Here is a 24,642-nt window from a genome sequence, read left to right on the forward strand (position 1 = left end):
AACTTTGACAAACTTCCATGTTCACTGAGGAAATATGGTACATGATATAGGAGGGCATGAAAATACGGCGTAACATTTTACGGAAGATACCCTTCACGCTTCATTTGTCCCAAAGACAGAAAATCTCCAAGGAATTTATGGCACTGGCTAAATACTTGTTCGATTTCAAACTGTTCATTTCCCTTTCTATTTATAAGCATATATAGTTCATAGAAATCTCTCCACAGTTGTATTGTACGGTCGCGCCTATCTTCGTGCAGACAGAACAAGAGCTTTTCTGGAAGTAATTTCAACAGTTTCCTTTTGTCATTTCCAGAGAATGAAGTGTACTCCATTTCACCAGATTTTGATATCCACGTGCGAAAGTTACAATCACAGTCTTGGATCGCCTTGACAAATAATGACAGATTGTCTGTTGCACCACCAGAGATCTTTGCGAATTGATCTTTTGAATTTGCATCATCAATTAAATTCCGCAAAAGAATGTCAGTTACTCTCATCATCAAATGTAGCTCATCCGGAATATAGTTCTCGGGTTCAATGTTTATTAATGGCGGCTGTTTCGTACCGTATCTATTCTTAGAGGACGCGGAAGATGCTAGCGTTTTCATTTCTTTGACAGTTCTTGTCATATCATTACTGTGGTAATATTCACATGGCAACGATATATCACCCCGCGATTCATTTGACACTTTACACCAGGGGCATGCATAGTTAGCAATGCTGCTGTTTAGACCCATTAAGAGCTGGATGAACTTCAAGAGTTGTTCGTGTTTGTCTTTGGGGAGGCTGCGTTTTTTGAACGTGGCTTTCCCTGTTGGATATTTTTCCTTGTTGTTTTTCATATCACCACCAACAAATAACTTAAGGGGAATTTCTATGTCATTGAATTGAATAAATCCCTTCGAATGAATGTCATTAATTTCATCAAACAGTGGGCCTAGAGATTGTTACAAGTTCTCCGAACAATTTACAATGGCTAGTACTCGTTGATCATTGTGACTAGAGGAAGACGCACTTTCATCAACAAATGAGAATGATATCACAACAAATTTGACACTCTACTTACAGCTGCACCGTCACCTGGCACTTTAAGCTTTAAAGGTTGCGGCAATGACCCGCGCACATTTAATAAATTTTGAAGATACATATTTATTTCTGACGAAAGACCAAGATATGACCCCGGAAGCATCCCAGGGGTGCGTTTAACGTCGTATTGGTCATTCATTTCATTCCTGCACGAAATAAGATGTGTGTTCTTGGCATAGAAGGGACCTTCATAGCAATTTCATGATATGCTTTATCCGAAATCAGTGTACTATCACAAACATTTAACATTGATTTAACATGTTCTTTTTCAACAGAGGCCATATTTTCATATGATTTCTGGACACTTTTAGTTCCATTCACATTCACTATGCACTCATCGCCAGAAAATGTCTCACAAACTAATTGGTTTGGTAACACACCAAAAGTTTCAATAAAACCTAAAGCTTTTTCGGACGTTTCTTCAAGTTTTCGAACTACTCTGTAGCGATTTTTCTTTGATGAATTGTCTATTCTTATGCGTCCACTATTAGACAGGCCAGGAGGAGGTGTAGACATCATTGGGGATAACACTGATTGGTCGTTGCTTTGTTGTTGAAAAGATTTTATTTCGTTTTCATACACTGTGAATGTCTTAACTTTTTTATCAAAGAGCGATCTCTTTTTACCACCACTTATACTTCTAAATTCTCTCCGAACCCTATATATTTCATTCCTAACTCTAGCCTTGAGACGTTCATCATCTTTCAACTGATAGAATTTCATGTGTCTATTTATAATATTTATTAGACGTTCATCATTTGGTTCGATGTTTCGCAAAACACAGATCGGGATTTCTATCTTTATAGTCTCTGGGGTCAGGAGAATGTCTTCTGAATTTATTTGTTTCAGTAGGGTGTTAGCCATGATAATGTAGTTCATAAACACAACTCAATATATTTGTATTTGATAGCAAAATCAAAAGCAGATTTTTTTTTCACAACATCAAAATTAAGCATGAAACAATAATATTTACAAAAACAACAAACAGATATGTTTTATATACAGTCAGTGTTCTTCAAAGACACTTACACATCTAATAAAGTGCAGGATTCAGTGCAAGCGTATAGCTGACATGAACTTCAATGTTAATTTGCCGTCTTCTTTAACATACATTTTTCTCACATTGAGACGAACGGTTAGCTTAATCGGAAATTTCAACTTTCTTCCGGTGCCATCTTTATTCAGAGAATAGCACCAGTAATCTGGGAGATCTAACAAACTAAAGTCATTCAACTCGCACAGCTTTGTTGATTCACCAAATACATATCGGTAAATATCGAGATCAACGCACATCACAACTGTCGGATTTTTAGATTTCAGTCTAGCCTGTACCGCTCTCTCAAAGGTTAGAGAAAAGTGTCTGAGCCTATGATCTTCAATAGATGGCGGAACGTAGTGCGAAATTAAAGTGGCCGATAGATGGCATTCTGGTTCCCATGTAGCTTCAGAAACGTCATAACCAACCCATTTCACCAGATATTCGTACCCCTGAAAAAAAAAGTTGAAATCATATCACTAAATATCTTTATTTATGTAGGAAGTATCTAGGGGTTCCGACACGTATCATCACTAGAATCTAGAATTTAGGATTATTTACATCTTAAATTTTGTTGAAAATGAAATAACATATGGAACTAGCCGATGTTCACTTAAAACTTGGATCTAAATGGTTTACAGATACCAGCGTTCACCCGATGGTTTACATTCTCTTTCAAAACCTAAATGACCGAGGGAGTCCAAATAATAATAATAATATGCACCTAGGTATTTTGTTCTTTAACAAGATATACTGAAAATGTTTGTGAAAACGTCCCTTGTATCACAAAATATTTAACTTTTTTTTTTATTAATCTTTAACATTTTTCTGCATGTGCGAATCCTAGTGATATAATTGGTGTTCCTCTGTTATTTGCGTTTTCGAAAAACAATGTAACAAATCGGGTGAACGTTGCTATCTGTAAACCATTTAGATTCAAGTTAAAGGCAAATATCGATGAAGTCTTATTTCTTTTTTCATTTTCAACCAAATCTAAAATGTAAATGACCCTTAATCTCTAGAAAAAAGGAGGTTCGTACCCCTAGACACTTCCTTTTTTATTTATATAGCACTAGCATTGATATTTACGGCGTCTCCCATCTATAAAATACGCTGTCGTTGAAAAATAAAATCTGTGAGCTCTATATAGTCGTCACTTTTGGCGGGTCGGTGTTTGTGCGTGCGTTCGTCCGATTTTTTCCGGGCCAAAACTTTGACATTTATGGACCAATCTTGTTTATATTTGGCATGAATGTTTACCTCAATGAGAGGGAGTGTCATGTGCAAAGTCCATGTTCCTATCTCAAAGGTCAATGTCCCAGTAGGAGGTCAAAGGTCAAATTGAAGTTTGTCCTGACCATAACTTTGACATGCAGAGACCAATCTTGTTTATATTTGGCATGAATGTTTATGTCAATGAGAAGGAGTGTCTTGCACAAACCCCATGTTCCTATCTCAAAGGTCAATGCCACAGATGGACGACAAATGCCAAATTGAAGTTTGTCCGGACCATACCTTTGACATACATGGACCAATCTTGTTTGTCCGGAGCATTTCTTCTTCGTGTATGGTGGGATTTCGATTTGACTTGGCATACATATTCAACATTATGAGACGGACTGTTATGCGTTAGAACCAGGTCCCTATGTCTAAGGTCAAGCTCACACTTAGAGTCCAAAGGTGATCGACATTCTGGCGGGCTCGACATTCTACCCGTTGGCATGCAGAATGTATTTCTAGTTGTTTCATTGGTAACAAAAATGCATAAAAAAACGGTATTGACCACAATTTAGATGCATTAAACATGAAGAATAAAGTGCTGACCATGTTGAACTTGTGTAGACAAGATCCCAGATTTGTTTCAGTTGTTCAATGATATAGTTCACAGAAATCAAGTATGGTAAGTAATCATACTTTATCTGATATATTGTTGTACTAAAATTTAAGTATAACTTTTCAAAAAGTAAACAAAATCTACTTCGGCAGCATAGTTGAGGTAATAGAATATGCAACATTCCGCACGCAACAACTCCCCCCCCCCCCCACCCCCCCGCACACACAACCTATCACTGGCTCAAGCGGAACTCTATTAAGCAGAAACATGAATGGACACAACACTGAATTCTAGTAAGTGGAAATATTCAAACACATGTGGATTCTTAAGATAATTTTCAGACAGAGTTCTCTCTAAGACTATCATTTCAGACCTAAAGAGAACAAACTAGGGCCTTCCGACAAGAGTATTTTATTGGTATTTCAAGGACAGGGATACATTCCCGCAACGTGGGGCATTGGTCTGCTGATGTGTCAAGTGTGGTGTGCTGTGTGTTGTTTGTTTGTCACCTTCCGCTTTCAGCCTCCACCGCTGGCTAGCCTTCTGGTGAAAAAGGAGCTGAGTGCGGAAGTCTTCCCTGCCAGTACATAGCCTCTCTGCAGGCAAGCCCTTTTGCAGTGCCTCCCAGTTGGCACCACATGGTAACTGAGCACCTTGCTGCCTCAGGCAGAACTGCAGGGGACTCGGAGGAGGTCTGCCCCGAGACATGTGGCATGTCAGACCCACCAGTGTGTGGACACGCCCTGATGCCTATGAACAGACGCCAAGCTATGGCACAAATAGCTCCTGTGTTCCCAGGATAGGGTTTTAACTCGGAACTAAGGGTGAGGTAACCCCAAAAGAAACCTAGAGAGTTGAAGACAGAGGTGCTGGGCCATTGGACTCTCTTAACGGACCACAGCACTATGCAATATCGCTATGACTACACAGCTATCCAGCAATGTGGTGCTGAATCTCTGAGGTCCCTCCAGGGGGATTCAGTGCCGGGCTCTGAGCCTCGACAGAATCCACCCACAGCTACTGGCGGTCCCTCTATCTCCTTCAATCCACAACATGCAAAGAGAAGAGGGAGGAACATACCAAGGAGAAGAACCAATCCGCATCAACCTTTTAGGCTGATGCATTGGAATGCGGAGGGTGTCTTCAACAAGAAAGCTGAACTTGAGCATATCCTCCATGAGAAAGACATAAATGTCTGTTGCATTCAGGAAACTCACCTACAGCCAGAGAAATCCTTCAAAGTCAGAGGATTCCAGTGTTTTCGCTGTGACAGAATTGGCAGACGAATAGGAGGCATCATGACATTGGTCAGGAACAACATCAGCGCTGTCCAGACCAACATGCATATGGATGACTCCGAGTTCCAAATTCTGAGCCTCAGAAAGAACGAGTTCAATTTGAAACTAGTAAAAATATACTCTCCAAGTGACAAAACTCTGTCCCTTGACAAAGTTACAACTGATGAAACCAGGTTCATCATTGTAGGAGACTTTAACAGTCACTCACAAAGCTGGGGATACGACCACCTGGATAAACGTGGAGAGGAAGTGGAAACCTGGCAAGATGATAACAAGCTAAACCTCATCAACCAGCCAGATGATCCCCCAACTTTTTACTCCAGAAGCTGGCGAACAACATCAACCCCTGATCTTGCTTTATGTACTGAAGACATACATGGACATGCCAAGCGGGAGGTCAGTAAACAACTAGGAGGTAGCGACCATCGCCCAGTCCAACTTAATATGGACCGTATAGCCTCTACTTCACCTGACATCCCCAGATGGAACTACAAGAAGGCCAGGTGGACCTTTTACCAAAGTCTGAGTGATGAGCTCTGTAAAGACATCAGAATGGAAGGTAGAGACATCAACCGGGTTGTCAAAGACTTCAACGCCAGTATACTTAAGGCTGCTTACAGCGCCATTCCAAGGGGAGCAAGAAAGGACTATAAGCCCTACTGGAGTGTTGAGTTGGAGAACTACAGGCAAAGTTATCAGAAGCCAGGGAGGAAGCAGAAAACAATCCCTCACAAGAAAGTAACCTCTCTCTACAGCAAGCCAAGGCCAAATTCCCTAGGCACAAACGGGAAGCACAGAGGAAGAGCTGGAGAAACAAAACAGCCTCACCCAGCCTAGAGCGAGATGGCCAAAAGCTGTGGACATTGACGAGACAGCTGAACGATGAAGAAACAGGAAGAGCCTCAGTAACTTTGGAAGAGAATGGTGAACTGTTCACGGGTAAACAAGCGGCAAACACTTTTGCCTCTAACTACAAAGATGTTTCCAACATCCCCATCAACAGGGAACGGCAAAGGGAAGCTCGAAGAGAAAAAAAGGGAAAGGCAGACAAGCCAAGTAACACCAGAATGCATGAAGCAGAGTCTTAAACTGCATGAGCTACAGACAGCTCTTAGGCAGTTGAAGACAAAGAAGTTTCCTGGACCAGATGCAGTCACAAATGAAATGCTGACCCATCTGGGCACTGCAGCAATTTGCAAACTCCTGAAAATGTACAACTACAGCTGGATACAAGGACTGCTTCCATAGATAATGGAAAGAGGCAATCATGATCCCCATCCACAAGAAAGGAAAGGATCCAAAGATCCTGCAAGCTATCGCCCAATCAGCCTAACCAGCTATGTTGGAAAGACCATGGAGAGGATTGTAAATGCACGCCTGAAGTGGTACATGGAGACTAACAACCTATTTGCAACGCAACAAGCTGGCTTCAGACAATTCCGCTCCACTGAGGACCAGACCACTTATCTATCGCAAGAGATAGAGGACGCCTTCCAAGAGTAGAATGTCGTGCTTACAGCATGGATTGATCTGCAGAGGGCGTTTGACAAAGTCTGGACTGATGGACTCCTCGTCAAGCTGATGAGGACTGGAGTAGGAAGTCACATGCTGAGGTGGATTAAGTCATACCTCTACAACAGGAGAGCAAGAGTCAGTTTAGAACATGCCAGCCGTAGTTCCTGTTGCGTCGTGGTGTCCCACAAGGCGGAGTCTTATCCCCTACACTCTTCTTGTTTTTCATCAATGATCTGGTGTCTGAACTACCGAAAGGAGTTAAGGCTGCTCTCTACGCTGACGATCTGGTGTTATGGTGTAAGGAAGAACATGCCACTACAGCCACATACAGGATGCAAGAAGCCATCAACAAGCTTTCAGCTTGGGCTGAAGATTGGTGTGTTTCGATCAATAGAGAGAAATCGTCCACCACACTATTCTCCCTGTCGTGAAAGCAGAGGGCGGGTAAAATCAAGATGCAAAATACTTTGCTGATTGAAGCAGACGAGGCAAAATACCTTGGAGTGACCTTTGACAAACGGCTAACCTGGAAGCCCCACATTAGTCAAGCAGAAGGGAAGGCCAGTAGGAAGTATGCCATGATGCGCAAACTTGCTGGAACAACATAGGGAGCAAATGAGCAAATACTCAAGACAGTATATCAGGGAACAGTGAGACTCCATTTAGAGTATAGCTCAACTGCCTTGTCCACTACTGCCAAAACTAACCAACAGGCTTTAGACAAGGTTCAGAACCAAGCATTGCGGATCATGATAGGTGCTACAAAGTCTACACCAATCTCCTTTATGGAGAAGCTTACAGGCACACAGCCGTTCAGGTCTTTTCAAGACCATCCCATGAAAGCCAAGCTAGATGCGTCAAACGTAGCAGATTCGTACATGAGGCAAAGAAACTCAACTGAGAGTTCAAAACTGAGCTGAGCATACCAACGACTCCCCTAGGTAGTGAAGACATTATAAACCCACTATCGAATGATCTGTCCTCAGTGACTGTGGGACTTGCTGTTCCTCGTCTTGGCCGCGGGAAGCAAGAGGATGAAGGCATTCGGAAGAGCCTCACACTTGCTATGATCAATGAAGACTGTCCTCCGGAATCAAGGACTCATGTCTATACAGACGGATCAGCCACATGCGCCGTCAAAGATGGAGGAGCAGGAGTTTTCATTCAATAACCATCTGGCAAGAGAGAAACACTACATGCAGCCACAGGAAAACACTGCAGCAATTAAAAGGCAGAGACTGAAGCACTCATAAGGCCATTTCAGTGGTTGAAGACCCGACAGAAGAAAGTTCCTCAGTCGTCTTTCTCACAGATGCACTGTCTGTCATGGAAGTACTGATCAACAGTAAAGCTCCGCAGCTAGCCAGGAGAATGCAGAGCCTGAGTATAACCTGTAAAGTAGCACTTCAATGGATTCCATCCCATTGTGGACTTGCAGGCAATGAAGAGGCAGACAAACTGGCTAAGCTAGGAGCTCAGTCAGAACAACCAACAGAACCTGTGAGTTAAAAGGAAAAAGTCACCATCATCAAGGCAATAACGAGTCCAAGGATGGAGGAAGATACTTTTCATCTCCTTGATCGGTCTAAACAAGTGGTGATGGTCAGACTCCGCTCAGGGCACAACAAGCTCAATGCTCACATGTACAAGAAATACAAGTTTATCAGTGCATCACCGTCAACTTGTCCATGTGGTGAAGAAGTTCAGACTGCGGAACATATACTTCAGAGATGTAAAACGCATGATCAGGAGCGAGCTGCGACTTAGCCGATAGATACCTCAATCCACCAGAAACTGTATGGAGGCATTGAGGATTTGCGGCAAACCACAAGTTTCATCGAGGCAACTGATCTGACAGTGTAGTCGCGAACGACAAGAAGAAGAAGATTCCCGAAACGATTTTGTGATGATCAAATAAGTTCTGATATAATTCCTTTAAAAAGATAAATACTTTTTCAATAACTGATTTGTTTATCAAATATCCTGAGTCCCAACACATAAAGTTCATATATTCTTCAGAAAGAGGGGAGGTGAAGACATTTTTAACTAAAGTAAGAGGAAAAGGTATAATTCTGTCGTGTTTAAGTCCCTGTAAAAAGTGCGCATTATTTGCTCAATGACCTGCAAAACTTTTCAGTGATAAGCCGGATATAAAATAGTTCTCCCTATATAAAATGTCACGCTGACAATGACATAAAATCATTCATATTCCGCACATGTAATCAAAGATGAAGTGAATATGTTGCAGAACAAAAATCATACGCTTGAGTAGAAAATACTTCTCGGGTAACTGTAGTTACGAGGCCCTCGTACTCACTCTAACATAACGATCCGCATAGCCAACATTGTGACATGTCCTGTGATAAAACGAGGGTACATTCATCTACATCTTAACATGATAGAATAATCCAAAATTTCGCGTATGTAGCTCGAAACTTTGACTTACGAAATGCGTTGATGCGAAATTTCGAATGACACATATCGCCCTGAAATATAAAAACATTGTCCAAGGTTGTTTACAATACAATTGTTTTGTGTTTCTTCATAAACAATGTGATAAACTGTTTTATTTACAGGGTTTTTTTGACATGCATTTCACACACAAAAAAATCAACCGAACATATATGTAATCAGCAGTGATGTCGAATTTGACACTGAAACAAAAACACTATTAATTTATAATATGAACTCCATTTATATAATTGTTGAGTTCTGCATAAATACTCGCTTTGGCCAAATTTTACTTTCAAAAGGGATGAAAAAGTCAACAGCTTAGTGTAATACATAGGCTAAAATGAGGAAGTGTCGATTTACATTTATTTCACAAAAGCAACATTACTATCATGAATCACTTGTAAACATATTTAAGCGGATGTGGATGTGGTACAAAGACAATCGCTATGATTAAAAAAAAAACAAAAACAAAACCTTCCTAGTTATTTTTTGAAATAATAGGTTTCTTCTGGCCTATTCTTGTAAGATTTAAGGCGTAAACACTCTTGAAAAGAAGTAAAACACAACGACATCTTTATACTCTGTTATCGGTATATCAGTATACACTTGAAATATTTCATTCTGCATGTTAGAAAATGGACGGATATCAATTGTGATGAATTTAACTTATTTTTTTAACAACTGATGGAATTTATTTGTTTTTTTTTTATCAGCAGTGGAGTAAGTGTTAGCCTATACAAGAAACAAGACGAAAAATACTAATGCCATTAGTGGAAATAGTTAACTGAATCTCATTTTTTCTTGAGTATACAAAACAATAGTTTAACAAAGTAAGAATATGAATTAATAATACAAAAGACTCAATGACATTTTTGATCTTACGCGTTTCTTTAAATTTTTGTGAAAACTTGGATAATCTAATACACAAGTATTGTATTTTTTAGACAGTTTTTCTCAATTATTTATACAATAACTCGACAGGACATATATCTAAACAATGTTCAACAAAAATCTCTCGATAACCGAATTAAATCTCGAGGAAGCAAAGCAATATATCGGTGGTGTGGTTTTTGTTGCCATAATCATGGCTGTTGGATTTGTTGGAAACTTGCACGTACTTCTCGTGTACGCCTTCCGCATAAAACCTTCAAATCACAGAATATTTATTTTGGTACTAGGAGTACTTGACTTTATCACTTGTATTGTTGGAATGCCATTTATCATCGTAGACCTGAGGAACCCCCTGACCTTCACCATGTCATCCGCGTGTAAAATCCTCCGGTTTATAAACTACTTTATATGTTCGGCATCTGCTTTGACACTTCTGGTGATAGCAACAGACAGGTAAGTTAAAGCTTTAATGTCACTTATCATATTTAACTAATTCTGATAAATGAGTTAAGATTATAAAATATATTTAGGCAATAATAGTATATATTATAAAAAATGACTACTAACCCACTTTCCTTATATTCTACACTGACTCACGTGGTGAATTATCGTCGGGATGTTTACCATTTTTTCATTTATCTTTGCATTTATTAAGAATAAGCGTGTATGTTGTAAGTTTAAAGTCCTAGAAACACTGTTTACGGCTAACAAAATTACAAAATTCCTGTAACTTGTAACCCGCAAAACTCTGCACCGTTTGATTTGCACAAATATTTAGCAAAACAAAAGCATAAGATACTGAGAAGAAAGCTCATGTAATTTAAAATGCGTAAGAGTTCATGTTCATTTAAAAAAGAATTCTCGTTTCTCTAATTGCAATAGGCTTTGAAAGCAAACAGCATTGATCCTGACCAGACTGCGCGGATGCGCAGGCTGGTCTTGATCCATGCTGGTCGCAAACCCACTATGTTGTTTTTCTCATGGCAAGGCTCAATTATAGTTTTACACTTTTGCTGTATTTGCATTTTCTAACACGGAAGGCGTTGTGTACTATTAAAATATCGACCGTTCCATATTAAGCTTTTTAGCATGAAAATGAAACGAAAATTAAACAAACTACCGCAGTCACATACAAATTATCATGATTTTGTAAGTAAAATAGAAATCACCGCGTGTCCAACGTCAAAAGCAGCTCTACGTAAATTACGTACCTATATCAGATGCGGCATTAACTACAGAATTTCCCTGTAAATGCATAGGTGCTGTGGAAAAACTTAGACATTAGCAATTCATGTCTTTAGAGCGCCGTTCTACCATTATGGGTGACCTGGAATCAAATCCAACTTTGTACTTTTTTCTAAGATCAATTTAACAGGTTCATCTTGGTCGACATTTTTAACAATGATATATTTTCATATTGCTTACAATTCAGGAATTGTGTTCCGTAAGATCAAATTAAAATTAAACAAATAAACAAAACAAAAAGATCAAATAAGTAGTATTAAGTGTCTTCGAATTTTTTGTTCAAACGTAACGTTTTAACGTTACGCTGACCAGTCGCAACAACTGATCTTCATGATTATCTTGTAAAAAGATCGCAACTTAGCTAAATTGGGAGAGCGCAGATTTACGGATCAAGGGGTCGTGAGTTCGAACTCCGGGCGAAGCGTATGCTCTCTCAGACGATTTGTTACAATACATTGTTTCTGACCGTGTAGGCCAAGAACCATAACTCTGATTGCATTTTGTCAAAATAATGGCTCTTTATGTACTTGTAAAATTTGGTTTCTTTGTTAAGGTCCACCTTTTCTCAAAACCTATGACAGCTGTAGCTTTGAAACTTTGTACACTTGTTTATCATCAATAGGTGACTGTCTAGACCAAGAACCATACCTCTTTAGACACATTTTGTCAGAATTATGGCCTTTTTTACTTACAAATTCTGAATCGTAATTCATTTCTAACATACTGTCCAGCACTGTCCAGCACTTGCAGAATTGCGATGACGCCCGTAGGAGGTGCTCTTGTTATATATTAGTGATTAATTTTAAATGCAACATGAAATTATATTTTCAGATACCGGAAGATATGTGTTCCACTTGGGCGACAAATTTCACAGCGGATGGCCAAGACGCTGTGCCTCCTTGTATTGTTCATTGCTTTGTTGATTTCATGGCCAGCACCAGTCTTGTACGGCCTAGCTACAGTCCAAACTTCGGACCCAAACATTAACGGTACAAGATGTTATACCGAAGACAAGGAAAATTTCGCAAAATACCAAGGTTACTTTAATGCATTGTTGATTCTAATTGTTGTCGTCTGCTTCACTGTTTTCTCGTTGTTCTCTACACGTTGATCTGGCGTGTAATTGTCAAACACAGTGGACAGAAAGGCCAGGCAATTACGGACCGTCCCGAAGAATCTTCGTCAAACGTTCAAGTTACTAATACCACCACTGATACCCTTGAAATGACCTCCGTGACAGTCAATTCATCGGGAAGCGATACAGAAGAGAAAGTTGCTGGACAATTCTTGCCGCCAGAAAAGCAGGTTTATGTTGTGGACAAACACAGCCACTGTGAAGATGACAAGAATAAGGGCAAGAAAACGGGGAAGTCAAAGAAAGCACAGAGACATCATCAGCAGAGTTCTGACAGGTCCAGAAAAACAACGTTTATGTTTCTTGCGATTACTGTTGTGTTCTTTATGAGTTATGTCCCCCATCTGATCCTCAAAATTGTTACATTCATGAACAAAAGTTTTGTTCCCCAAATGTCTTTTACAGAAAAGGTGGTTTACAATACCTTCATTTGGTGCTTCTTCATTAACAACATGGCGAACAGTTTTATCTATGGGGTTTTTGACTCGCGGTTCAAGAGTGAAGTGAAAAACATGTACAGCAACCTGCTCCGTCTTGCTCGACGTAAAGTATATAGATAAAAACTGACTACACTGGTTATTTGTTTTGAAGCTTAAACAGTTAATCAGAAAATAACATTTCGGAACGGTTTATTTAATGCGCCTAAACTTTTTTTAGCAAATTGATATTAAGGAATAAGCATTGATATGAGTATTTTGCAAGTTTAATTCACACATTTTCACAGAACATAAACATTTCTTTCGAGATTGTTAAAACAAAATTGGAGCACAGCTGTGGTGAATATCTCTGTGCAAGGTTCTATTAACAATCTGTGATTGGGAGAAAGACACATCCTACTACCAACAGGAGTTAAGAACTACGTCACGCAGCAATTTAGTTAACTAAATGTTGTACAATAGAAACTTTTTTTCTTTTCATACACTACTTACTGGGCGATCTCATTATCATGAAAGAAACTACACTTTATTATTATTACTTAAGAAAATCTAATTCATTTCGCACGCGTAGCATTATCTGCTCATTATAATCTTGTTCCCTTTAAGACCTCGCAAAAGTTTTAATCTTCTGATATAAAATGACACATTTTTTACATAGAATATGAGTTGACCTGTTTACTAAAGGTTTTGACCTCAACAGTGATGTCAGAGTTGATCAGTATCTTAAAATTCTATCATGAAAGGATTTCAATGATGTGACTTTTTCGCTTCCTCAAACCACTTATCTATGTTTCAGTGATCGTGTATATATCGACGTGCATTTGTTGCCCATTGGTCCACTGGGTCAGTACATATCTGCTACAGGCATTATATACAGCGTTCGTATCATTTTGCGGTATTTCGGTTTGTGATAGGCTTACGTTAGCAGACCTGAGTGACGATTTAAGCTTTAGAGACAGGAAACATAAAATTAAAATGGAAAGCGGAGAAATTAATTCCATACATGATTTAAATCGCGAGGCAGCTCAGCCATTTATTGGCAGTGTTACATTTATTTCCATCATCATGATCATTGGATTTATCGGAAATCTGCACGTGATTTTCGTGTATGCATTCAGGATGAAACCTTCTACTAACAGAATTTTTATTTTGGTCCTGGCTGCACTGGACTGCTTGGCATCTGCTCTCGGGATTCCGTTTATAATGATTCGTTCTTTACTCTTCTTGTTGTTCCTCAGCGATGACACTACTGGTATAGCCGTAGACAGGTTTGTGTCTTGTTATGTGTGAGGTATTAGTAGGCATCAAGTGTAACGAAACGGAATCGACGATATTCTAGATATTTAAGGGGGTTTAGATATTGTATTTATTTGTTGTTGTTTTTTTTTTCTTTATTCTTACAGGTAAAATCAGTGGCTCAGCAATTTCTCATATGCTCGTAATATATAACACATTAGATATTAAAATTTAACTTTATTTTCGTACCTAAAAAATAACATTATTATTATAATTATAGTACACTGTTGAAACTACTTATGCTATTGGTAGTTTGGCAATATCTTCAATAATACTAATAGTGAATTTATGAACTTTCTGTGATATTAAGACAAAATTGAGCCGCGCCATGAGAAAACCAACATAGTGCGTTTGCGTCCAGCATGGATCCAGACCAGCCTGCGCATCCGCGCAGTCTGGTCAGGATCCATGCTGTTCGCTTTCAAAGCCTATTGCAATTAGAGAAACCGTTAGCGAACAGCATGGATCCTGACCAAACTGCGCGGATGCGCAGGCTGGTCTGGATCCATGCTGGTCGCAAACGCACTACGTTGGTTTTTTCATGGTGCGACTCAAATATCAGTATGCTGTATCAATAGTAGCAATAGTAATATCAATATGCTGGTCGGAACATCGGAAATTCAACAATATCAAATTGTGCAATGATATCATTTTATTCATTTTACCACTTGTGTCCAAATTTAAAATGTTACAAAAGTACAGACGCATGTTTTGTTTTTATTCAACGAGAATATATCATTTATAAGAATTCAGATGTGTAGATATTTAAATATGGACACATATCATACTAAATTAAAATCTACATCCAAGATATGAAAAAGATAAAAGAAAGTTTTTTATTTTTGTCTTTTTTCTGTCTTATACAGCAATTCGTTCGTTTGTAAATTCTAGACATTTATGTATATTTTTGTAAATTCTTAAAATTTGGATCGAGGTCGTAAAATGCGTAACAGGACATAGCATTACATGTAATGTTGTTGAATTCATCATGTTATGTCTAACATACTGTTCTAAATGTGCGATAATTTATATAAATTTAGTATTATTCAATATATTGCAAAAAAAAAAAAAAAAAAAAAAAAAAAAAACCCGAGGGCATACGTCCGTAATACGGTAGTAGAAGTTTCGATTAGAATACTTGGTAACATTTAACTGATACTCAATAATTAAGGAATAACTGTTCTAGTGTACTAATTCATCGGAACATGTATAATGAATGCATTTTTCATGAATGTTCATGTAAAAAATATAAATTATTCTATCATATTCATTTGACCAAGATTATTCAAAGCTAAGATATATATATATAAAAAAAAAAAAAAAAAAAACAACAGGTGACCTATTTTGAAAGATTTTGTTGTAAATACATTAACTGGTGTATGACCTAACCTAGACCGTAGAACTACTCAAGAAAACGGGTCTTTATTTTAACCTGTAGCCAGGATCCATACCTATATGCATAGAATTGATTCACGTTTCGGTCCAGGTCAAAATCTTCCAGATATGTTCATAATAGTGAAATGTTCATAGTTCTGAACACCAAGTACCTTCTATGACCTTCAATCAACTCTAATGCTACCCCAGGTGCCTGATCTTTGTCACGAACGTACGCATAGGGCACGGGTGTACTTCCTTGCCATAGGGATGGAATCAAGTGAACAATAAACTTAACTTAAACACAGACGCCAAAATAGAGATAATTTTAAGCGTGAACTATTCTCGAGGGCTACCAAAGATACCTTTGCTCGGACTTGACTTATTTGATTGCGTCCGTAATACGGTAGTAGAAAAGCCGTGTCTAAAGTATGCGTATTTGATGGTAATTTGCCCGATTGTTTTTAAAGAGAACCGGTGCAAGTCACGCACATTTGTCAATAAGCTAAATCTGTGACCGGGCTGATTGAATGACATTTTGATCTGACTTCATATTACAACGATTTACTTCATAGCAAATATCAGACTGCACAATTTCTTAATCAGCCGCTTTTGTTATGTATCGCTGATGCCATTCTATTGTAGTAACTGTTGAAACATATATAGGCCTACTGTAAGCAATCGTTTATACCGCTCTCGGCGGTCGAATTTCCGGCCTATCAATTTATTCTTTTGTGCAGCGTTTATCAATGCTATCTAAAAAAATATATATATCTATTTCAGTTGTATAGATGAAACTACATACAGCATGTTTATATCATGGTTGTGCGTGCGTGCGTCAGTCCGATTTTGTCCAATTTTGTTTTTAAATGTTTATACCATTTTGCTTATAATATTGTTAAGTTTTGTATTTGAGATGTAGATATTATGTAGGCTATATTGATATGCAATAAAATATGTTTAAACCAAATGTTTATCTCAATGTCAAGCGTGTTATGCGCAAACCCCATGTTCCTATCTTAAATGTCAAGGTCACAGTTGGAGATCAAAGGTCAAATTGAAGTTTGTCCCGAGCATTTCTTCTTCATGCATGGTGGGATTTCGATGTAACTTGGCATGAATGTTCACCATTATGAGACGGAGTGTTGCGCAAGAACCATGTCCCTAGGTCCAAGGTCAAGGTCACACTTGACTTCGAGGTGAGATATATTCAGTGCGCACGAAAATCAAACAAATTTTCTTTTTATTTTATGCTCAATTACGTTGAGATGTTCATTTTGCAACAATTTTTAATCTCAACGCGGGAAACAGACGCGCGTAAACAGACATGACGTCAGACTTGTTGTGACGTTAGAAAGACGAACACAACATAAAGTTCCATTTTATTTTATTGTTTGCTGCATAACATTATGAAATTTTCATTAAGTAAAATACTTTTTATCGAGACATACACAATAAAGAACAAAGTGCGATTACAATTTTCATCCTGTTTTAAGCAAATAATTTAAAATTCATACATAATGTGTGAGGGGGCGGAGCTATATATATTTCATATTTTCACAGTGTAAGTGATGAGATACAAAAATTTCTAACTGATAGAATAGAGTATTTCGTAAGTTAGCATAAAATAAAAGTGCATACTGTGATGTTATACAAAAATATTTTCTGTATTGAAACGTTTTGATGAAGAAAAATCATAATTAGATCTATCAAACATGTTATCGTTTGAGTTATCGTGCGGGATTTATTGGTTCAACACCAGTTATCAAAACAGTAATGGGTAACGTATCGGATTTCGGAACACATATATTTGAAATATGATTCTCTAGGTCAAGTTTGAAACTGGGTTATGCATAGGCGTAGGAGCAGGGGGGAGGGGGGGGGGGGCAGCGGGGGGCAAGCCCCCCAAAGTGTGCCCCCCCCCACCCAATATTTTGGAAAAGAGATATAACTTGCAGTCTAATGTAACGATTACTGAATGCATAAAGGGAAGTAATTCCATTAATATGCAAATTTGTAAACCTGGCACTAAAACGTTACAAATGGTGGCAGCGGTGGGATGAAGTCAACTGCCGGGCTGGAGTTGCCTTACCCATGCATTTCCTAGGCCAAATCTCGGGACGAGATTTCTCGGAGGGGAAAGTAATGTAACGATTACTGAATGCATAAAGGGAAGTAATTCCATTAATATGCAAATTTGTAAACCTGTCAGTTGTCATTGGAGTAAAATGACAATATATAGGCGCAATATATCACCTTTGGTGATGAGCTAGCTTTTCACCGACGGGACTTGTGTGTGTCTATCCGTGTGGATGCCAGTACATGGCACTAAAACGTTACACTAATATAACATTTACTTAGCATCATATAATTCTTTTCAACCTGATTTCTGTTTTGCATTTGGCCTTCTCTTGTATTCTGACTTGTCTCTTTCCGTAGAGTGAGTAGGCCTACTGAAATATGTACGCGTCACGCCAAGGGTTGTTTTATTACATTTTATAAAAATAATATATCATTGAGCGCAATCACTACAGTTCCGGTTTAAGCGTCTGCAAAATCTGTGTAACTATTAAGCCTGCACGCATGTAAACGTTATGTTTTTGTTTTTCATTGTCCATTCAAGGGAAATGATATTTCCACAACTTTATATCACAATTAGACAAATGCAGCGCTAATTGATTGTATGTCCAGGGCTTCAACAGAAGAATGTAAAAAAATGGCACACTTAATTAGAACAATACATAATATGACTGATTAAGACAGTTCAGCGCCTAGTCGTTTGTGTATCATCAGAATTACTCAATGATTGCTAAAACATAGAGGCTTGAGGGGGCCTATGGCCCATTTGGCCCCTGTACAAGGCTTTGTCATGAATAATGCACACATACCTTGCTGGACCCCTCCCCCCCCCCCCCCCCCCCCGCCGGTCGAAAAGGGTTTGCCCCCACCCCCTCCACCAAAGTTAAAATCGCTCCTACGCCCATGTTATGTGGGGTTAAAAACTAGGTCAGTAGGCCAGATCAAAGGAAAAGCTTGTGACTCAGTCTTTATTAAACTTTGTCAGAATATTTGTCTTGATAATATCTGGGTCAAGTGTGAATCTGGGTTATGTGGAATTGAAAACTAGGTCACCCGGTCAAATCAAAGGAAACGTTTGTGAACACTCTAAAGGTCACATTTGTAACCCAATATTTATGAAACTTAGTCAGAAAGTTTGTCTTGATGATCTCTAGGTAAGTTTGAAACGGGATTATGTGGGGTTAAAAACTAGGTCAGGTCAAAGGAAAATCTTATTAACACTCTAGAGACTACAATTTAAGGTTGAAACTCATGAGAATTGGTGAGAATGTTTATCTTGATGACCTCTAGGTAAAGTTCATATCTAGGTCATGTAGGCTCTAAAACTAGATCATCCGGTCAAATCAAATGGAAAACTTGTGAATACATTAAAGGCCACAATTGTGACTCAATCTTTATGCATCTTGTCTTGATGATCTCTAGGTTTGAAACTGGATTATGTGGGGTCAAAAACTAGGTCAATAGACCAAATCAAATAAAAACCTTGTTAACAATCTAGAGTCCACAGTTTAAGTGTGAAACTCGTAAGAATTAGTCAGAACATATGTTTGTCTTGATGACGTCAGGTTTCAAATTTGAATCATGTGGGTTCAAAAAGTAGGTCATCCGGTCAAATCAAAGGAAAAGCTTGATCACTCTCCAGAAGCCACGGTTATGACTATATCTTCATGAAACTTCGTTAAAATGATGATCTTGATAATCTTTGGTCTAAGTTCGAATCTAGATTATCTGGAATCAAAAACTAGGTCACCTGTTAAAATCAACGAAAAACCTTGTGCATGTAATAGGGGCTGCATGTTTCGTTTGATGTGCATGAAATTTGGCCAGAAGGTTTGTCTGCATGAAAACTTAGATGAATTTTTATCTGCGTCACGTGGGTAAAAAGCTAGGTCACCGGGTCAAATCAAAGAATAAGCTTGTTTACACTCTAGGAGACACAATTTTAATTTTATTTTCATAAAACTTGATAATAATGTTTGTTATAAAATCTTGGTTCATTTCAAATCTGGTTTATGTGGAGTCAAAAACTAGGTAAATTTGTCAAATCAAAAGAAAAGCTTGTATACACTGTAGAGGCTATTTTTTCCAATCTTTCCGAAACTTTGGCAGAATGTTTGTCTTTATGAAATCATGGAAAAATTCGAATCTGGGTTATGTGATGTAAGAAACTTAGCCACTTAGTAAAATAAAAGAAAGTGTTTGTTTATACTCGAGAGGCCATAGTTTCGTCCAATCTAAATGAAAATTGGTCAGAATATTCGTCTTCATGAAATAACTAGGTAAAACATGTTTACACTGTTATGGTATGTTACTTAGGTTGGCAACCTAGGGTCATCTTAGCCCTCTTGTTGTTTCTCGTCATCGCCAGATTATATTAGATATTGTATTTTACCCTTAACATAATTTACTTCGAGCTGTCTATATCAAATATTATTGGTTATCTTGCGGGTAAATCACTGGATGCTTGTAGTATGTTATTGGAGAAAAGGCTCTGAAGTTAGTCTGAACTGAATATTTCAACAAAAATGAGACGACTGAGTGCAACAAGAACAATGCATTTATCTTGCATTTTAATATTATGTTTCTGTTGTTTTCATTTAGAAGCATGGATTAACATGGCAAAATACAACCTGTCTAACTTTCTCAAACCGATCTTCTACCTACGGGTAGATGGAGGTAAAAATGATTGGATAAAAAGTTTTGAAAAGAATACGATATGTAATGAAAGAAACGTGAGTTTGTCTAAAACCGCACTACCTTTGACAGGTCTTGTCAGTTTTCCAGGGTCAGGGAATACATGGACGCGGCACCTTATACAGCAAATGACAGGTAAATATTGCTTAAAGTATCTATGCTTATCTGTCACTGTTCAAATATTTCATAAAATATGCTGAGTTGAGCAAGACAGTAAAATGCAAGAAATATTACATCAAGTTTTATTTAGATAAAAATCCTCCATAACGTATTAGAATCGAAATAGTTTATCTCAGACAATGCTTTGCTCTTGAATAAAATCATTGTCCTTAAGATGCGTATTATGCTGTGCCCTCGTTATTTAATTTCATCGCATCAAAACTCCGAGCAATTATTTTATTCAGAGACAAATTACTGCTTGGGATATATTTTTTCTTAAATAATTCAAAGATAGTATGTCGACAAGTATCATAAACACTCCAGTCGTGGTGTCCTAGGTGTTTTATTTGCTTGTTTTGCGCTTGTTAAATTTTGTGCATGTCAATGTCAGTCACTTACTACCTATCTATACAACTACCGGAGGCTGTCGTCTTGGAACGTGGCCAATCCTATCTTGTCTTTTTCCTTGTTTTTAAGCGATATATTTCTTTATTAAAACTTTGAAATTGTATTGCATGAACTTTTACAGGATCATGCTCAGGAAGTTTTCAATTGCAGGTATCGGCACTTCCAGTGTATATTGCGACGGAAGTTTGAAGAAGAGAGGGTTTCCATACGAATGTTACCATAAACTCAGGAACAAGACCGTAGTTATAAAAGCGCATGTACCAGAACATCTTCCATTGTTTACAAAGATCATCTTCCTTATCAGGAACCCTTACGACGCCTTTCTATCATTTGCAAATTATAAAGAAGCAGGGCATACGGAACATCCAACGGAGGGAAAGTTAAAGAAATGTGCGTAGTCTAATTTAACCGGGAGTAGATCTAATTACATTATTACAAAAACATAATGATATGGTTATTGCAAAAATTTCGTTATAACGGTATTGCAAAAGCCTAATTAGAGTCTATTACATTATTGCAATAATCTGCGAATTATATGGTTTAAGTGATCACAGTCTTAAAATATTTCTTAAATTCATCATGTAACCGATGCTTCGTTTTAAACGGCTTCATTGGTATGGCAATTTTAAGCGTTATATAAATTGTAAAATTCAATATTTGATGACTATGTTTTTCAGCACTTACTAAAACCGTTGAAAGTTCAGGGAGAAATTACGTTAATCTTGCCAGAAACATCACCTTACAGTTCAAAGGACCCGTGCATGTTTTGCAATATGAGAAGCTTAAAACCGATATGGCAAACGAGTTGAGAAAACTTGCGAAATTCCTTGGAGTGAATGTGACGAAACATGACATTTATTGTACAGTGAAACTACAGGAAGGAAATTTTCACCGCAACACGACTGACGAAAAGCATATCAAACTATTACAACGGATGTACGACAAGGAAAACCTGTTGAAGATACAAGAAATTACTCGGTATACTGAAAAGTTGTTTAAAGAGGCTTACGATTTAGGTGTTGATTTAAAAGGTCCCGAAGATCAACTATTTCAATAAAAACATTAAAAATCAGGCTTGGAAATTAAATACATTGGTTGTGTTTAACACGCTGGCACCAGACCAGAAAAATGCAAGCACTCACAGACAAAGTTTAACGTTGGCACCCGCAGGCGGTGCTCTTTTTTCATATTTTCGTGTCTACTTTTCATGTTTACCTTCGTCAGTCATCTTGAACTATTTTATAAGAATGTATAGGGATAGTACACATAAACAGTCTTGTTTGAACACGATTTCTCCCGTTAATGTATGGGTCCGGTAAAAAAGTAGTTTTTATGCCAGAATGTAGGGAAAATACGCGTTTTGTGTATTAACGTCTACAGACGTCAATAAACAAAAGACGTCATTACACAAAACAAACGTGTATTGCCTCTATTATTGGATAAAAACATGAAACAAAGGCTCGATAGTATAAAGAATTTTCAAAATTGTGACTTGCGTAGGCATTCTCTGAAGATGGACGACTACCATGTTAAACGCTATCTACTAGGTGCCACAAGAAAGACTTGTTGGTATTCACGCTTGAGATGCCCTTTATAGTGAAATAAACGAGGTCAAAGGTCATTCGGGGCATATTTTCATGTGTGTCACATAAAATACCTTGTATCTTGGTCATTTATTGGTGTAGAATAACAACAATAGTATCAAATTGAAGCCAGGGTTTTGTACATTTATTTACAAACACATAATCAAAAATTTTCTCATTTACATAGGCCTACTTATGAATATTCATGAACAATAATTCGTTAAAAATGTTATTATTAAATAATACAAAGATAAAATCTTAACTATTTGTGTTTATAAATGGACAAAAATAAGCAATATTACATTTGAAACATTACTTTATATAAATATGTATAAATATATATATGTTTGTATCATTATTTATTGTTTGCAAGAGTAAATACTGTCAAAAATGGGTAGGGTATATTAATCATGAAAAAAAACAAATATTAAAAAAAAAACTGACAATATTTACATTTCTCAAATATAAACCATATTTTGAGATAGTACGATATTTCGATTTTGGAATAGTGTTCTTCATAAATATTAATTAAGAGCTTTTCAGCTCATTTGCATACTCATGAATATTAATTGAAATGTATCAAATATGCATTCAAAACGTTCATTTAGTACACATATATCTGTTCTTAACCATTGATAAGAATGTTATCAGTTTTATAAATGTCCAAGTAAAGCTTGTAAATATTCCATGCATTAAGAATATATTATTAGTATTTAAAGGTCCAATACTAAGGAAAGTGAACATTTTAATTTCTTTTAAAAAGCACAGAAACTATTTCATTTTATTGGAAAATGAAAGTTGGTATGTAGAAATTCGAAATAAATCGCAGTATATGTACAATTATTTTTTCTATGAAGTATGAAGAAAGTTAAAAAGACCTGGGGGGTCATTCTGTCGATTCATTGAAATTTCAACATAATACACATACATTTCCTTGAGTTCAAAAGACCTTCTGTAAATTTTGACCTGCCAATCTTCATTATTTAGTGTCTTGCAGAAGTCTATGCACTGGCTATGAAAAAAATTGCCAGCTCACTTTCCCTTAGTAATGGACCTTTAACACTTATACAAATACTGCACAACATAGTTTACACAGTTCAATCTTGCTCATAGTCTTTTCTCTATACACGATACCAGAAGACTTTGTTTTTAAAATGTCACAACTTTATTGTCCTTGTTGCCATGTACATTTCTAAAGTTGGTATATAAATAGCCTCGCATGCACATTCAAACATGCAAACCTGGTTGGATCGGTAGCATTTGCACATTTAACAACCACATTTCGTCTTGCAATCCACATTAGTATATAATATGTTACGTTGGGTATTATAGGAATACAGTCATATATGTCACCCGTGGTATCCTTTGTATGCATGCAAACCTAGATCCATTATTTTACGCTATCGATGCAAAGTTGTGAAGCGTAATTAGTATGTATATAACTGGCATATATGTATAGCTATGATGGTCTGTCTGTATAAAAAGGATACACATGTTGTCAGTCTGTATAACCCAGATACCCAAAATGTCCTGCATCTATACCTAAGGTACCGACAGTTGCCTCTTTTTATGCCACGGCCACTCAAAGTGTATCTGTATGTACCACTAACCTGACCTGTGTGTTTATCCATATTATTTACCCAGAGTGACCTGTCTACCTTGGATACATTGCCGGTCTTTATGTATATCAAGGATATCCCTATTGGCATACATATATAGCCCAGATAGCCTGTATGTATACAATGGATACCACGAGAGGCCTGGTTGTACACCTAGGATACCCATAGTAATGATGATAGTTTTCTGTATACTAGTATATAACCAGGAAGACCTATATACTCAGTATACCCAGAGTGGTTTTTATGTATAGCAAGTTTACAAATAGCAGTACCCAGGATCCAATAGTGGTCTGTATTTATAGCCAAGAAGACCTGACAGTATACCAAGGATACCCAGATAGACCTGTCTTTATATCTAGGGTACACGGGTGGCATGTATTTATACCCAGGATATTCATAGTGGTGACATTAAGTAAACGGTCAGGATATTTGTATACCTAGGACTCTTAAGGTGGCCTACCTAGGATGCACTCAGGTGACCTGTCTATGTATCAGG

The 24,642-nt window shown here is 37.6% G+C and overlaps 2 protein-coding genes and 1 pseudogene across 2 annotated transcripts; 2 read left to right on the forward strand and 1 right to left on the reverse strand.

Moving 5' to 3' along the window:
- Positions 1-1,968: 1,968 nt before the first annotated feature.
- LOC123545377 (uncharacterized) lies at positions 1,969-9,363 on the reverse strand. Its single transcript, XM_045331700.2, has 2 exons — positions 9,090-9,363; positions 1,969-2,577 (listed from the first exon to the last, which is right to left on the reverse strand). The coding sequence occupies exons 1-2, from the start codon at positions 9,153-9,155 to the stop codon at positions 2,140-2,142; spliced, it is 504 nt and encodes a 167-aa protein (XP_045187635.1). The 5' UTR covers positions 9,156-9,363; the 3' UTR covers positions 1,969-2,139.
- Positions 9,364-9,728: 365 nt separating this feature from the next.
- On the forward strand, positions 9,729-15,561 carry LOC123529446 (D(2) dopamine receptor A-like; annotated as a pseudogene).
- A 3,307-nt stretch (positions 15,562-18,868) lies between these two features.
- Positions 18,869-23,690, forward strand: LOC123529455 (WSC domain-containing protein 1-like). The gene is made up of 3 exons (XM_045309788.2): positions 18,869-20,512; positions 21,095-21,334; positions 21,622-23,690. Exons 1-3 carry the CDS (start codon positions 20,209-20,211, stop codon positions 21,999-22,001), a joined length of 924 nt encoding a protein of 307 aa, XP_045165723.2. The 5' UTR covers positions 18,869-20,208; the 3' UTR covers positions 22,002-23,690.
- The last annotated feature ends 952 nt before the right edge of the window (positions 23,691-24,642 follow it).

Source organism: Mercenaria mercenaria, chromosome 1, assembly GCF_021730395.1.
Source record: "Mercenaria mercenaria strain notata chromosome 1, MADL_Memer_1, whole genome shotgun sequence".
Taxonomy (NCBI): domain Eukaryota; kingdom Metazoa; phylum Mollusca; class Bivalvia; order Venerida; family Veneridae; genus Mercenaria; species Mercenaria mercenaria.

Coding starts and splice junctions, on each gene's coding strand:
- LOC123545377 (XM_045331700.2), bottom strand. CDS start 9,155: ATGAATGTACCCTCGTTTTATCACAGGACATGTCACAATGTTGGCTAT. Junction 2,578..9,089: donor ATGCGGATCGTTATGTTAGA/GTGAGTACGAGG, acceptor TTTTTTTTTCAG/GGGTACGAATATCTGGTGAA.
- LOC123529455 (XM_045309788.2), top strand. CDS start 20,209: ATGAGACGACTGAGTGCAACAAGAACAATGCATTTATCTTGCATTTTA. Junction 20,513..21,094: donor CCTTATACAGCAAATGACAG/GTAAATATTGCT, acceptor TTTCAATTGCAG/GTATCGGCACTTCCAGTGTA. Junction 21,335..21,621: donor GGAGGGAAAGTTAAAGAAAT/GTGCGTAGTCTA, acceptor TATGTTTTTCAG/CACTTACTAAAACCGTTGAA.